General features: G+C 41.0%; 2 protein-coding genes across 6 annotated transcripts in view; one reads left to right on the plus strand and one right to left on the minus strand.

Moving 5' to 3' along the window:
* ZNF827 (zinc finger protein 827) overlaps positions 1–17125 on the plus strand; it is a 163867-nt gene that overhangs the window by 2484 nt on the left and 144258 nt on the right. For 2 of the 4 annotated variants that reach the window (XM_072037409.1, XM_072037412.1), the window contains exons 2-4: positions 6630–6724; positions 12407–12528; positions 14185–14274. The gene's annotated coding sequence lies outside the window, so the exon portion shown is untranslated. Of the gene's footprint in view, positions 1–6629; positions 6725–6978; positions 8214–12406; positions 12529–14184; positions 14275–17125 lie in introns of those variants that run through there. The other 2 variants (XM_072037411.1, XM_072037410.1) reach the window with 2 other exon arrangements.
* On the minus strand, positions 538–5421 carry LSM6 (LSM6 homolog, U6 small nuclear RNA and mRNA degradation associated). Of its 2 annotated transcripts, none has more exons than XM_027456702.3 (4): positions 5295–5421; positions 5004–5115; positions 2326–2439; positions 538–696 (listed from the first exon to the last, which is right to left on the minus strand). In XM_027456702.3, the coding sequence occupies exons 2-4, from the start codon at positions 5095–5097 to the stop codon at positions 662–664; spliced, it is 243 nt and encodes an 80-aa protein (XP_027312503.1). In that variant the 5' UTR covers positions 5098–5115; positions 5295–5421; the 3' UTR covers positions 538–661. The 2 variants fall into 2 exon arrangements, with proteins under 2 accessions (XP_027312503.1, XP_027312502.1); XM_027456701.3 differs by having other exon boundaries at positions 5257–5404.

Here is a 17125-nt window from a genome sequence, read left to right on the forward strand (position 1 = left end):
GGGAGGGAAGTACGGAGTGGGAGGTGAAGTGGCTGCTAGCTGTGCTGGACTACCAGCTGAGAGCTTTTCACTGGTGACTGACTTCCACAGCGGGTGCAGTGCTCCCCCTTAGGGTTTTTCTTCCATTTGACTCAATTCTTTCCCCACCCCTAATTGTTGAAGTGTCACTGTTGCATCCCTTGATTCCAATCCACAATTCAAGATGTTTCGGGTAATTTAACAGTCAGCAGCTGAACTTTTTACCCAATGACTCTTGCTACAGTTTGGCATTTAAAGCTGAATCTTTTCCAAAAAAGACAGGTCGCTGTCACCTGATTCTTTTTCCTTCCCAACATCAGTTAAATGATCATTTTGCCATGGCTGCATGGCTGTGATTCTACGCCTGCTTACCTCCAATCAGTATTTCTGTGACTGCTAGTGTAACCAAATGAGCTGTTGCTTTGAATTAGTCTTGTGGTACTGTTACATGCTTAATTTTTACTTTATTTCTGTACTGTGGAACAAAGCAGTATTTTGAAACAAAAACATTGAGGAAGCTTAGACTCATTTACATTTATTTAAAAAAAATATTTAAACACTTGTGAGTTATTAACTGCAAATCAAATACTTCTCATCCCTTTGGAAAGGTTCACAAGTACAAATTAGCCTCCTTCTGGCATCTTCACATCCTTCTCTTCTGTGTGCTTATGTACAATACTGTGAAAACGAGAAAATGGCACACATAAGAGGGCTGCAGTAAATGCCGTGCAGAAGACTGTTTATTTAAAACATCTTAGTTCCATGGCTTGTAAAGTAAGCGTAATGAATCCCCTTCAGCATGAACAAAGTCTGAAACATTCAAGTTTCAAGAAATGTTATTAAATTTATACATTATGTACTAACTTGGCTCAGTATTATATCCAGAACCAAACCATACACTCTGGCAGATGAGAATAAACCCAGCTACCCTGCAGCATTACTGAGGAGAGCATGATAAAATCTTTACACAGCAGAATTAAGAGTGTTAGACATGAATGTTATGGTCTTTCAACAAGAGCCGAAATCCCAGGCACTTCTGGCAAAGCTAATTACCCATGCGACAGCAGGCATCTCTTGCCTACTTGGCTGGTGACACCAGAGCACCATCTGATGCAATGTTTCCCAGGCACTTCTTAGGAATGTTTCTTACCTGAGAGTGGGACTATGCAAACTGTATTTTGAATGTCCACAACATGAAATTGTATCATGCTCCTAAACCTGGGATATCTTAAGCTCTCTGCCCAGCCTGTACTTCATTTTCCTCCCTCTTATCCAATTGTTATTAACTTCTATTATAAATTCTTATTTCCATAATTGATTGTCCAGCTGCAGTGCCGCAGTACTTCTTATCATAATAAGCTAAATTCCTTGCAAAAAAGCACTTGGCCTTGCTCAAGGACTGTTTCTCCTCCCAAAACAGAACAGAATCTTTCACGCTGGTGCCACAGTCTCCTCGACTACTTATGTAATGCGAGATTCAGTTCTTGTTTCTTTCTATTTCCCTTCCTGGCTTGTGCTTTCTTTTCTAGTAACTTAGGCAAACGCTGCTTAATTTACCTTTTCTACAAGTCTCTTCACATCTGGCTTTTGAACCTTTTCTATTTTTAGATATTCTTCTCCCTGGCATGTCCTGCTGCTACAGCCTAACTGTGATACCACAGCATCATTCCAGGAACCTGGGATACCATCAGCCCATGATTAGAAGCAAGTTTCTTGCAGGGGGAAGGATGCTAACTGTCCTTGCAGCACACTAAAATTCATGTACTGCACTGGGACAGTTCAGGGTTCAATAGTGAAGGGCAAGTGATTTTTCTTGACTGATCACAGAACCTCTACTATAAAAATAGCCTGCAGTACTAATGAACACCACTCATCCAGGTGTGTTCAGGCTGGGGCATTCACACCTCAGGAACATAGAGCTGTCTGTGTCTCCATGTACCCATGTGCTGTCCATATCATCCATGTGTCCAGCAGTTTACCTAGCAAAACACTGAATTTCCTGTGGAGGAGAGGTCACCTTGGCAGGCAGCAGGTGTAAAAGTAATTCTGTCAAGTGACAGGAACTTGAGGTCTGTGAATGAATAGAAAAGAGCACGCTTCTCCAAAAGATCTCTAAGATCAGAAGCAAAAAGGGCCACAGGAATGAGGAAGAGCACAGACCCTGAAAAGGGCACTATAACAAGTAAACATATTTCCAAGGAATTATGGAAGGAATATTCTTAAAGGGAACCTGCTAACACCTCAGTCACACTTCAGATGTAGAATACCGTTCTTTTACTGAGCAATAACACAGGGAGGAGGAGTTACCATTATTTCCTCGGATAAAGGCGTCCCCATACTTGTTCTTTAATTGTCCATTTACGTATTCTTCTGTCTGTTCCAGAGCTATGTTCATATACCCATCCAGGCAAGCCAGGACACCTGAAGGTAGTGACAGTTTAACAGTGAATCAGCTTAAACTTACTTTTAAAGAAATAAAAATGCATTGCATTTGAACAGTACAGGGAAGAAAACAAAACTCTTTACAACAAACTAAAAGCCCAAGCTTGCAGGTGAGTCAGTGGATCACAGGAATCTTAAAAGAATGAAGCTGTGAGTAAGGAACCCCAGGTCCTCTAGCAGCAACTTTATCAGTTGATATAAGGATGGGGGGGGAGGAGTCACTGAGGCACGGCTTCCAGAAGATCAACAACCTCCACTTGAAAGTTTAGTTGTCCCTTCTTGCTTGTTTTATGCCCAAGAAGAACTTGTGACATTAGGTGTAACAGGGTAGCCTAAGAACAAAACTATTAAGTTCAGTTTAATTAAAGCCTGTCAAGGATGTATCTGAAAAATAACCCTTTCAATACAGGACACTGTATACATTTTTCAGATTGATTTTTATGCTCACAGACCCAGAATAACGTGGGCTGCCAGTCTGTTTTTGTGTGAGCAAAGTTCTAAATCACTTTGAACAGGCTGGGTGTTTCCAAATGACACTGATTTCTTCCCACAAAAATAAAATTACACTGCTTAATTAATGCACAGCATGAAAAAAAATCTGTTATATTAGATGGTCTCTTGATTAGGAAAATATGCATTTGCAAAATATGCATAACATGCACTACCTTTAGAAGTTTTTTGTATTCTGACCTCTCATAGCCCCTGTTCAGGCTGCACCTTGTTGACACAGTACTTGCACTGTGCTGGCAGTATGATGGCATTTTTATTCATAAGCACTCCTCGGGATCTGCACTCACCACTACAGCCAGCACTAAATTAAACTTAGCTAATGAACGGACCATTTCTGTAACAAACTGAATGTGGGGATTAACAGAAGAATTGCTCAGAAAACGCACTCTGATTTTGTGTGTACATGAAACAACTTCTAAAAAGCTGTTCTTACCTCAGTCTTGCCTGTGCATTTTTCCAACTTCATTGCTGCACAGACCCTACCACTAAAACTACTGCCACTACTAAAATTGAGAAGAACCTCATTTATTTACCTAGTATTAAAAGTCAGGAATTACAGTACATTGCTGTACTGAGGAGAGGAAGAAAACTCCAGACTGAGAATCTTCCTCTAGGGCATGTTCTCATTTTCCAGAAGTGTTACTGTAATATATTCCATTAAATAATTAGGAATTTAGGTTTTTCTGCCAACTTGTAATGGTTTGAGGATTGTTATTTTCCTGTATGTGTTTTTCTTCTCTGTTTCCACACAAAGGGGAAAACCTGACTGTTCAGTGTTCTTTAGCTCCTTGTAGGCCTGACTGTAGGCACATTAAACTAGCAGAGTTCCAGGCCTAGCTAAGGGGACAGGTTACAAATGTATCTTAATGAGTAAAAGGTACCAATGGAAGTATATCAGGTACCATAGGAAGTATATCAAAAACACCTTGCATGTACTCTTAGGCAAGTGATGACTCGCTTTAATTACCTTGAATGAGCTGCCACTACATAATCCTGCAAGAATGAATTTACAGAAATGACAGATTACAAATTTCATCAGCTGAGAGGCACTGAAGAGGAACAGGAAGGGATAATAAGGCACTGCTTGCCCTGTCAGTGAGCAAGAATTTGAAGCTGTCAGAATGCAAAGGCTCCTGTCACAGGACAAACAAGTCTTGTCTCACAAGCACTAAGCTTTGCCCACTGAATTGAACCTACCTGTAACAGGTATCTCTGGCACAATGGTAACGTTTAAATCATTCTAGAATAAAGTGCCTAGCTTGTGTTTGATGGGAGATTGTGATAGTTTCAGTTACGTTTGGACACTATTGAGGAAAAAAATTGGCAGGCTGATAGTCTTAGCCTAAGGGGAGTATGAACTTAACATACTCCCCTTATATAATCCCAGGATTATAGGGTGTTTTTTAAGCAGTAAATTAAACTTAACATAAAAAACACCCAATAATCCTGCATAGAGTGCATGAAGGTCTGCAGATAAGCCAAAGAGTTCTGGAATAAAACTGTTTGACTGTGTTAAAAAACACTGGGCACAGAGGTGCAAAAAACACACTGAGCTTTCTTCTGTATCCCTGTGTGTCTTGATCCAACAGGAGTTTAGGAGCTGTTTAACCAAGCACACAACTCGTCCTATTTCATCCCCATGTAGTTGCTGATAGCACAGGTTACTGTTTGAAGCTTTTCTGGACCAAGGTCTGTGGTAGGAGTTGGGGAACATGAAGGAACAGGAAAGGGGTGGCTTCAAAAAGGCGTGCTGTCAGTGCACTGAGGGCCTGACCATTTCAGGAGCTGTGATTCAAACCCACCTCTAAAAAACTTGATTTAGAAACTCAGGCTCGTCTTGAGACTGCAGTCAACCGCTGCGGCCAGGGGTTGTAATGACTTAGATGGGTATTTCTGATCCGTAAACCCGCCGTTACCCTCCTCCCCGCCGCTTTCCCCAGAGCCGCTCCCTCCCCTTGCTGTCCCCGCCCTGCGGCCAGGTCTGGCCGTGCAGCTCCCCGAGCAGCGCTGTCCGGGGCTTGCTGCGAGCTCACCTCGGTAATCCACGCCGGAGTTGAGCTTCACCACCACGGGCCGGCCGATGATCTGCTTCAGGAAGTCGCTGGGGGTTTGCTTCCGCAGGCTCATCCTGGGCTCGGAGCGGGGCTGCGGGGAGAGGCGCGGGCAGCGGCTGAGCGCCTGTGGGGGCGGCCCGGCACCCCCCGCCGCCCGGCACGGAGCCTCCCTTCCTCCCTCCCGCCCTCCCGCCCGGCCCTGTCACGGCGGCCGTTAGCCCGCAGCCGTTACCCCGCGGCCGTTGGGGACCGTTGGGCGCCGCCGCTCACCCGCCGCCGCCTCCTGCGCGCGCCCCGGCCCGCTCGCGGCCAATGCGGGCGGCCCCGCTACGGCGCGCCGCTAGGGACAAAGCGCAGCGCGCGCAGCGCCGGCAGCCGGCCCGCCCCGACAGGAACCCGCGGGGGCTGGTCCCCGCGTTAGGAACTGTGCCAAGTTCTTCAACAAGATCACAAATAATAATACTTATTAACAATAAAATAATAATAATAATAAATAAAAAACCCACAAGCAAACAAAACCCGTTGGTTTTTAGGAGTTTGGTAGTGTGACCCAAACTCCTGGTGGAGTTAACCCTCTGTGAAAGCATCTGGACTGACTTTTTTTACTTTATTCTTTCAGTATTGATTAAAAAACTTTTTAATTCTTGTAGCAGAGGGAAAACTTGCTCCAGAAAACGTGCTCTTCAGAACAGGGAAAAATTTTTTCTTCAGAGCACGGCCAAGCGTTCGCCCTTCCTGAGTTGCCTTCACTTTTTAAATGCAGTTTCAGCCACATCTCCCCCAAACACAAACCAAAATAAAAGAAAAACAGCCCAAACCTCGGGTCAGGAGGCCTTCATCCTGGGGCTGCAGACCAGCCGTGGCCAGGCAGCCAGGCCCACCATGGCCGTGCTGGCGGGCGCCCCTCAGCACCGGGCCCATCCCAGCCTGACACACGGGCACCTCGGGGAGCAGGCGGCACCGTGTCGGGTGGGTGCCAGGTTTGTTTTTGGGGTGTTTGATGCCACCCAAATCCTCCTAATTCCCTTCTTAATACCATTACTGTGTTTACAAATGTGTCTATTCTGAGACACCCGAATCGAAATGGCCAATGGTTTCATATCCTCCCCGCTCCCATGCTTTGAGGCCAAGTCATGAGTCCAAATCTCTGTTAATGTTTCCAGCATTGCCATAGGTCTCTAAACAGTCTCACATGCTGTTCTTAGGGGTAAATTAACCTTCATGCAATAAGACATACATTAACGAGCACTTTGGTGTGGTGGGATTTGACCTGGAAAGAAAATTCCTATCTTCTGATTACATAATCTTCCTGAATCTACATCTGTTAATGCACAACCTAAGGAATGCTTTATTTCCTGAGTGATGAAATCCAAATGACCTCAGGAAGGTGGTCTTCAAAGGGTTTAAGTAATCCACATCCAGCAGATTGCTTACAGAATTCAAAGCTTCAGGAATGAAAATAAAATTCAGACCTCATTGTTTAATGATTCTCTTTTTTTGTTGTTGTTTCGGTCATCTAGATGAAAAAGGATTTAAATCTAAAACTTTGCGTGCGTTGCTATGAGTAGATTCTTCTAAATACTGTGTTGCTTTATCCTTTCATAGTGCACTGAGAGAGTTTTTCCAGCTGTGCAACTCATTGAAGTCAGCGAGATGCTGCCCTTGTGTTTTAATCAAGATGAACTTGAAAGGTGAACATTGTAAGTGGTAGAAATTATTTATAATTTGGTAATAAAAGTTTATGTCTAACACTTTCAAATTTCATACATCTGCTATGTGCTGGCCTTGAGATATAGAACAGTTGTGATTGCCTTTACATTTGGCCTTAGATGAAAGGTCATAAATTACAATGATAGTTCGTACTCATTCCCAGCTCGCAAAATTTCCATATTAACATCTTCACCTCAAACATAAATGGTTACAAAGTTACAAAGAAAAAGTTGCATTGGCCTTTGTCAACTGAACTTAATGATGGAAGTCGGCAGCTCGTATACTATCGCTAACTCTTAAACATGAAGCATCTCGGAATCTTTGTTCAGAGGACCTAATTAAAACTTTACAGTTAGCTTTAAAAAATGAAATGGGATTTGACAGTCTCTCGTTCTCTCTTTTCAATGCAATAAAAAACACTTCAAAGTTAGGGAGATTTTTCTTTCCAGCCAGTTGAAATAAAAGCATTTCCGTAGAGTGAGATGGCCATATAACACAGAACGTGTTAAAAAGGGTCGTCCAATTCTTCTAGCTCTTCTGAAAGGAACACCATTTACATAAGTTAAATGCAGGAGAACAACAATCCAGATGACAAAAGAATATATGTGGGAAGGCTTTGAATTCAGCCTAAATAATCCCTGGCTACAATCAGTGGATGAAAAAAGATGTATGAAACAATCTTCACCTGACAGTTCTGTCACAGAGGACAAACCTATTTGGGCCAAAGTCATGGCATACCCCAAGACTTTAACAATCAACTTTGGAACCTACTTAGATAAAAAAAAAAAAAAGAAAAATATGCAAGGAAATATGCGGCTGAGAACCAAATCCAGGGAAACTTCTTTTTAAGAGCCTCCGAGAGTGTGGGGCAGAAGGCATCAGCTTCCATGAAATAACGTCAAGGTGGAGAACCCTGCAATTTAAGAATAACACTGAAGTCGCAGGGTTTCCTGAGGGCCCTTAAGTAAATGCTGTAGCACATTTCCAGAGTTTGAGAGATGGAAGGTGATATTCTGCTCCTGCTGAAGTCAGTGGAGGTTTTGGTAATTACCCCTGTGCGCTCTGGGCACCTCTAAAAAAAATCTTGAAAGTTTCAAAACCAATCCATCTCAGTGAGCCGGTACCAAAAGGGTAACCATTAGGCTGATAGTTGTCACAGCTTGTTTTTGGAAGCCAAAGTCTCAGCAGCAGATCTTGGCTGCTGAAAAATCACTTTGCCCACTGGCCTGAGCCAACAGTCTTGAGGGGGCTCAGGTTCAAGTCCATTCCACGATGTTTGCGTCAAGGAAGCGCCTCAGATGTTTTCTCTGAAGCAATCCCAGAGGATCCCTGAGGAAGAACTGAGCACATTGGTGCCTTGTGCTGCTCAGCATCACGACAAAAAGGCTTTTTCAATCCAAGTGGCAGGTCTTCAGGGAGCCGAGGATAACAACATGAGAACCCAGCCCAAGGCTTTCTCTCTTCCTCCAGGACTTTCAGGTCTGTAGAAAAGAAAGGGAAGGTCTCTAGAAGCTTTCAGAGTTCATGTAACTCCCTCAGAGTTCCTGGCAGTGCTCTCCTTGGTTCACCCAAGGGATAAGCTTTCTTGTGAGCCTTAAGAGGTTTGAAATTCTCTTTGCATGCATTTTGATGGGAGAATTCAAGCCGTTTGGCATTTGAATGACACTCAATCTGCTCCTATGCAGTGAAAGATTAAAGGTTTTTTCCCTTAAATTGAAGGCTTAGTTATCCAACATTATATCCAATGCTATGCTAAGATCATCAGAACTGCTGATTCCCAGCCATGTTCTCAATTAAAAAGTTAATGCATTTTTAAATTGGACCTTAATTATATATATATAATTATTTTATATATATATATATATATATATATATATATATATATATATATATATATATCACAGAACCTATATATATATATATATATAGGTTCTGTCCTACAGATTTCAGACAAAGGGCATAAAAAAATTCTGTTGTCTTCAGGTTCTTGCTTTGCGTTCCCCAACCTGGGATGTTCATGTCATCCGATACGGATTAAGTGACATGATTACCTTTTGTAACATGTTTTTGTCTGAAGCTTTCTGTTTGGTTCAAGTATAGTTTAATAGATCACGTGAAAACTGTGCTTTCTGTTACATTAAGTAAAGGCTCAATTTTTTTTTTATTTTTTTTTTTTTAATTTTTTGAAACACTTAGCTAGATTATATCCAAATTACAATCAAATTGGACCCAGCCTTTTATGTTTAAACTTTCTAAAATACTTACATCAGAGAAACACAAGTTCTTTATTTTCTTCAGTACAGAATATCAATGCCAGATGACATTTCAATGTAAATTTTTCCATAGCCAGTTTGATGCTAATTCAGTACTTCAGGTTAAAATCCTGGTGTCAAGGTTAAGCCCAGAGATGAGCTCAAATGGTTCCTTGTAACTGACCCGCTGGTGTAAAGCATCTGCAAGGTTAGTGCCCAGCTCCCCAGCAGTGCTTCTGATGGCCACCTGAGGATATGAGGTAAACACAGGGCTGCTCTAACTCATTGTGTGGTGAAAACAGCCCACACCTTGTTTCAAAAAGGAGGATTGGGAAGCGTTCAGCCGCCTTTCTGTCCCTCTGACCCTTTCCACCTAAGGATTCAGCTGAAGCTCTAGTACAGGAGTAGACTTGTGGGAAGAATAATTCTCTTTTGGGGAACTGATGGGAGCTGCCACCCCCTGACTTCTTCTGGCCTCTCAATGCATTTTTTCCATTTACCTGTGAGCCTTCACAGGTATTTCGTATATGGGAAAAAAAATGTGTTGATCTCTCCTTGGAAAGAGCCATAGAGCCTTTTTTTTATTATTATTATTTTTATTTTTATTGTTGATTGAGCCTAAAGTAACTTTTGTTTTTGGGTTTTTGTTTTGTTTGTTTGCTTTCCATCAACACATTGCAGTCTTCCAGAAAATGTAAAACATTAAGCCTGAGCCCAGCAGTGCTACTTCACTAGATGGGACAGCTAGCACAGTTAAAGGAACAGTTGTGATAGTAGCAAACTGACTTTTACTGATGCAGACCACAGTACTAAATATATATGTGTGTGTGTGTGTGTATATTATATATAAAAGTATAGATACCTGAGAAATTTGAAGCATTTGCCCTGGAATATATCAAGAAAAAATACTGGAAAATGGTGATGCAAACAAAAGATCAAGGCTTTAAGCTCTGGGGTTGTAAGCCTTTTGTTTCTGATGTTTGTACAGTATGAAGAAGCTCCTTAGACGTTACTGAACTGCAAATAAAAATATTGCTCAAGTGTTAACAAAAATAAGCATGCAGTGATTCAGTTTGTCAGTGTGAGGAGTGCCTTTCTGGATATTAGCCAGACTGGAAGCCAGGAGTGGAGGCTGCAGAGTCAGTGTTCAGGGCTGGTACGTGTTACTCTCGTGAGGATACTGGAAAGAGGCAAAAAACTGATGGTGTTGTGTTGGTCAGACTGCCTGGGTTCCCATATGCCTCTGCCAGAGGCTTCCAGGGTGACCTTGGGTGAATCACTTGCATCCTCGGTGGCTCAGTTCCCACATTCACTTAATTAACAGAAACTTGATTAGATGGAAGAAGCTATTTTTATTAGTGTATGTTATTTCTAAAGTGGAGGAAAAATAGGAAAGATATTTATAGAAAAAATCAAGTATTCCTAGTTTCAGTAACTTTAAAAATAATTACATAGTCCGCTGTTAATCCAGGAAACTAAACAATTCAGTATTTAAAATAATGGAGACTATGGTGTAATCACTCTGTTCTTTCTGTACCTTTATTAGCTGCAGAGCTGGAGAGCACAATTTCTTTAGAAATAAAATGTGATTTAATGTCAATGTTGGGTCACTCCTAGGGCATTTGTGGGCTGGTATTTTCCAGTACCCTTAACTCCCGACCATTGACTACCAAATCGCTATTCCTGAGGATAAGGAAGCAAAATTGAATAGGATGATTTTGTAGCTTTATATATATATATATATATATATATATAAAAGGTAAAATCAGGTGGGCGGACTAGAAACTCTGTATGCAAGATAAATAGTTTTGTTCAGAATAAAACAAAGGCATAAATTTTCATATTAAGTCAAAAGCTAATTTTGCACTGAGTACATTATGCAACTCCTGTCTTTTTAACTTTATTATCCTTTTGTGCATATCCTAGTGAAAATAAGGATGCTAGCTATAAATATAGAGCTGTCAATGTGGTGCGACTGCCTGTGACCCAGTCCCCAGGGTCTGCCGTTAACCTCGAACACCGTGTTCAGGTCTGATTCCCTGGTGTTCGTGCACATGCAAGAAAATATTCCTATATATTTTACTCTTGACTATTTCGATGAGGAAAAGATATTGCTGGGAAAATTATATAAAAATGGTATTGAACACTGTGACCTAAGTCCTTCGAATCTGCGATAACAGTTTTGATGATTACCTCTAGGAGAGGGGGATGATGCAGGGAACTCGACACGCTGGCTCGTGGGCCATTTTTTGGCTTTCAGTTTTCACTGAAAGCTGTGCTATCAGTGCAGCTCTATTAGCCCTAGGAACTGTGGGGGATTTAGGGCAAAGACAACACCCGTGCTTTGCCACTCACCCTATGCTACTTAGAAAACGTAGACGGCAGCAACGTGAAGTGTCTGCAGGTATCCAGACCCGTCATTAAAAATTGCACCCTTACTGCTGCCATGGGCCTGTGTGGATGCTGGAAACGATGGTGAACGCTGAGAAACCACTCAGCATAGACGTGACCTGTGACCGTGCAGCTGAAAAGGTTTGAAGGGTTCTTCTGAGGAGAAGAGAGATGATTCAAAAGCCTGATCAGTAGTCCTTGCGGGCTTTTGTGGCCAGGAAGGTGTTGGCAATATTGCTCTCAAACGGGTTATAAATCCTTATGACTTGGTTCACCAAGGAGCTGCAGCTCTCGTTACTTTGCTCTGGTCTACATGAACAGAGGACTTCATTCTAGAAAGAAGAGGAAGAAAATCTCCTGGGAAGTGAAGAAGCAAGCCATGTTTTTACCATGCACTGCCTTTCTTAGGTTTCTTGCTTCGTTTCACTTCCAGCTCTGCTGAGCTGACATATGCTCTGGTTTCCTCCACAACATGTGTGGGATGCTCTGGTCTGGTCTCTTCAGACCACGGCCTGAGCACGTCATCTCCTTGGCTACTGAATTCTTCCTATGCCACACATTCACCTTCCTCATGCAAATCATCATCTATCTATTTTTACATGTTTTTCACCTGAACTCCTGCCTACTTGGAACTGACACTACCAATTGATTTCACGTAATGCACACAGCACAGTCTAAATATATTTATTTCCGTCTCTGGATGTAGGGTTCAGACATTAAAATCAATGCCTTGGAGGTGAAAAGTTTCATCATCCATAAATAACTCTTGAGCCATTCATTTCAGCTCCCCAAACAGAGTATCAACAATGGAGTATGTGATCTGGAAGATGAGATTGAAAATACATATGCTATGCTCCCACGCTAAAGTTTTCTCAATTGAAGGGAATTCCAAATATTTAAGGAAGAAGGAAATGGGCAATAGCAGTGAATTGGTACTCTCTAAGAAGATGGAGGAAGGTTTTTTTTTATAATAAGGAAACATCTGTGATAATTTTATCCATTAACTAATAATAATCATCATCATTACAGGCTCTGTGTGAACAATTTGGGGATGCACCAACAAACTTCCAGCTTGAAATAAGCACACCGAGTCAGGCTAGTCTGTGGGATCTGCTCTCACTTTAGATGCTGAGCTGCTCTCAAATGTTAAGGTGGGTCAATTTACCTCTCTGTGACTCAGTTTCCCTTCTGCAAAACACAAATTAAATATCTAGAGTTTTCAGATTGATGGATGCAAATCGTTACCTAATAGTGAGGTATTAACATCCTAATCTTGCCTTGAGAGTAATTTAGTAATTAGTAATTGGCACTGATCGGTAATTATTTATATTTTTCTTTGCTGCTTGTGAGGTATTTCTCTGCTATGCGTTTTCTAAAGTCGTATATATAACAACTGAACATTGTCACTTTCCTGCAGAACATACAAGTCTTTCAGTAGTTGTATGATATAAAGATGAAAAACAGGTTAGAATCTGGTATGTCATTTCACTCAAGGCTAGAGGGCCAAAGTCAAAGGGAAAATCTAATGATTTACTGCATGAGTAAGTGCACAGTCTATGTATTAATAAATTCTACAGGACTGTATATTCACCCTGTTCTCACACTGGGTTTTAAGCTTGACTTTTTAAAGGAATTGAAATAGAAAGGATTCCTTTTTAAAATTGTTCCACATTAAATAATCCGTGTTTCAGAAATTGTATATTTATTTTTCAAGTAACCTCATTACTACCAGACTACTTTCCCTCTGACAGTGAAGCAGAGTGCTTATCTTCATATTTTCATAATGAAAACTCCCAAGCCCAGGATACTGTGGCAGATTTACAGCCTGTGAGCAGCAGAACTGACAGGCATTTTAATATGAAAGGAGATATGATGTCTTTAATGTACAGTGATGTCACTTCTAACAAGGTAGAAGCCTGCTTTCCGCGCTGCAATCACCATAAGGAGTGAAACCCGCCTGCTTCGGGAGCGACCTTTTAACCCAGGAAAAGGTCACAAATAATAGAAGAGAGAAGGGACTCTGCTTACTCAGGTGGAAGGGCACACTGACGTTGGAGGAGCAAGGCTATTGTGGATGTGCATTATCTCCAGGAAGTTGAAGCTAGAAATAGGCTAGCTAGAGCTAACCTTGAGAGCAGAAAAGGAAAGGATAATGAAAATCCTCAAGGGAGTGTTAAACTGAAAGCTAGATTGCCTGTTGACCACCTTTTTTTCCTTTTATTCAACATTGATTGGACCTAATAACTTGAAAGTGATATTGACAGCCATATAGTGTGCCATTAGCTGGGCACACGATTATTTCGCTGAGAAAGGACAGCACCCCAGTACCAAAACCTAGGCTTTCAGTTCTACATTAAACCAACAAATTTAATATTTTGTCTAGGAAATATTTGCCAGTGATTTTAAAGGCTGATTTTAAACGTCCTTTTCATAAGTCCCCTCTTAAATACGCTTCTAGCCCTTACCTGGGAGATTTTATCCTGGAAGTCTAAAGCTGCACTGGTCTTAAACCTTGTATACAAGAGTATCTGCTGAAAAGGCTGTAAAATGGCAAGAAATCTCAAGCCCCAATGAGTATCTTGTGCTAGCATTTGACTGGTCACTTCAGCTAAAGACAGGAAATTAAAGTATATGGGCATACGTATCCTCAAGAGAGGCTGTTCCTGTAAACTAAAATTCAAGAAAATCAACTTTGAATGTTGTGTCATTTGGTACTTTGACAGTTTGATCTTGAAAAGCATACTACAGTGTAAAAAGAATGTTGGCAATGCAAAAAGTAACTCATTTGTTTTCCATTACCTTTGCAGAAATTGTAATTTTAAAAGAAAACACTTCTCAGCAGGAACCCAAACCCTCATGTAGCTGGGATGATGAAGCACTGAAACAGTAATATTCAGGTGAGGCAAAACAGGGAGGAAAACAGTGTTGACCAGTGTCTATAGTAGTATTGCCAAAATGAAGCACTGAAATCAACATAGCTGCCTATCTGTGGCATGCAAAATCTGAAGTGGTGGCTGACAGGGATCATGAAGATCCCTGTAATATTCCACAGCTAATCCTGTATCATTGTGACTGTAATTTTTACAAACATGCATATTCTTTGAGGTGCCATGACTTTTTTTTTTTTAATTTACTTTGAAACAGCTGTCTGTCCTCATCCCTCTTCAAAATGTAGGGAAGAAAAACTGCAGGATTGAGCTTGCATGTAGAAATAATCACCTTACATTTCAGCAGAAAACACCAGAAATAGTGTGCGTATCAGTAAATTATTTTTCTGGTTTTGAGCCTGCTCTTCTGACCATGAAGAAACACTCCAAAGAGTGTGTTTGGAGATACATTAATTATGTTTTCCAAAAAGTAAAAATATTGGGAAAGGGGGTATGATGTGATCCTGCTGTAGATCCACAGATCACCGGGGTCTGAAGGGGGGATCAGATGCAATTAACAGAAACAATTAAAAGTTAATGATTTGAAAGATCCCATCATAGCTTTAAAAGATCAAAGATCCTTTGGCTGGTGACAAAAGCAGCTTGACACACCCAAGTAAGCTGTGAACTGCTTCACTTTTCCATGCTATCTTCTATCTGTCAATATATTGGCTATGGACTCCGCTGAGGCCAGTCTCAGAAGGCAGGCTGTCACATTTCTCAAAAGATAAAATGTCCCTAAGGGTACAAAGAATACATGCATGCAAGCTGATAGACAGGAGCAGCACTGCAACTCTAACATTTTATGGCTAAGTTCAATGAGTGAGTCCTTAAATGGATAATTGAATTGATAAAAGGCTTATATTTGCCCCGATTAAGCTTGTTCTGTCTCCATATGTAGGACTAGGGATAGTTTAAACAAAAATCGAGGAAGAAATTCAGGAGAGAGACATTCATAAGCTCTTTGAAAATTGGTTTCATATGGAAAGCTTGCCAGTTGTTATGTCACACGTGCTGTTTGTCCCCACAAAAAATCCTATTGCCCAAGAAGGGTCATTTCCAACAGCCCCTTTTTTTTGTAAGACTTTGTAAATATTTCTAGACTGTCTCACAGCTTCCTAACTCATTTCCCCTCTCATCCTTAGTAGTTTTCCCATTTGTAATTGTGTGGCATCCCTGTGGCATAGAGTCACCTGGGAAAGTGCTGTAAGGCAAAAAAAAAAAAAAAAAAGAGATTCTGGCTATTTTTAATGACACTTGGAAGGTAGAAATATGGAAGGAGAACTACATCACATCAGCATTTTTCAAGCTACTGCATTACATCAACCAATCTCATTGCTTGTGCTTTCCACGCTGCATCCCTCTATTGGATCTCTGTTTGTAATTGAATTGTAAACTATCTGGGGAATGTGCTTTTGTTCTGTGCGTGCTTATACATTGCCAAGTGCAAGAGGGTGATGGCCCATGACTTGGATCATTAGGTGCTATGCCAATGCAATGTTTAAATAAATGCATGTTGGACTAGGGACTCATAAACTCCTGCTTTCAAAAGCTTTGGACTTAAGCCTATGTCTGCCAACTTGGTTGACATTAGTGTCCTCTTTCAGAAAGCTCAGAAGGTTATGTCCTTTTCCTCCTCAGCAGGCACGTGATGGCTTTCAGAGAATGAGTACTGTACCCTCACATGGGTAACAAATCTCTGTGCATTTAATAAAATTTAGGTAGTGTAGGGGAAGAACACTTCCTGTAAGGATGAATTTTATTTGCCTATGAATTTAAGTACTGGTTCATTGCTATTTGGGGCATGAAGTTCAACTCATCTGTTCACTCTGGCCATGATTCAGGCAAATGTTTAGCGTCAGGGAGCAAAGCTTGTATTGAAAGCGGTCAGTGAGCATCCCTGTACCTAGTCAAGGCAGTCTGAAATGAGATAACGAGTTTGAACTCTATGCATCTCTAACATACAGCTTGTATTTGAGTTGCATTTTTGATGTTTGAGTCTCCTGTAAGTCATTTAATATGGCTTACAAGTTCTTTACAACCATGCTTGAATGCTTACATTCTCTCCCTATGCTTATTCTCTCCCTAAATGCTTAGTCTCTCCCTAAAATTGCACATATATATATACATATATGTTTGTTGAGTATATGTATTCGAGTATTCTGATAGATTTTTGAGAACAATAGATTTCATTCACAGTTTATCTCTATTTATATGTATGTTTAGTGTTCTTGCATATTTACACTAGTCTCACAGTATAAGAATCACAGAGTAGTGTAATGTGCTTAAATACTGAGTTTTCTTCTTCAAATAAGGCTTATTATGTGCATATTTTTCTCTTCCACCCAAACTGTTTTGGATTCCTTCCATACACGCAGCATCACTCACCATTCTGTTTAAATAACCAGATTGGGGAGAATATTTGACTTTTTAGAACACCTCTTTATGGAGAATTAAAGGTCATAGCTGGAAAACTGATCATCTGAGCTCAGTCATTTCTGTGTATTCTGTTAATTTTTCCTGGTTAATGGCCCTTTCAAATTCAGATTGCATGGTTACTTCAGACTCGCATCAGATGCTCCTTGGAAATAGCAGCTCACAATGGGAAAAGATAACCTATTTCCTTCAAGAGCTGGAGCTCTGTCTGTGAACTACCAGCATCATGGGAAGATTGATTAAAGTTCTGTAGACACTTAATAAAAAAGCTCTCCTTTCCTGTGTCAAAGAATAACTATCTCAAATTCTAGCCACTTGTCCCTGAGGTCTGAAACCGGCTGATTCTGTTTATCAATTAGGGTGCCAGCATTTAGAACAACATCCA

The sequence above is a fragment of the Anas platyrhynchos genome, chromosome 4 (genome assembly GCF_047663525.1).
Source record: "Anas platyrhynchos isolate ZD024472 breed Pekin duck chromosome 4, IASCAAS_PekinDuck_T2T, whole genome shotgun sequence".
Taxonomy (NCBI): Eukaryota; Metazoa; Chordata; class Aves; order Anseriformes; family Anatidae; genus Anas; species Anas platyrhynchos.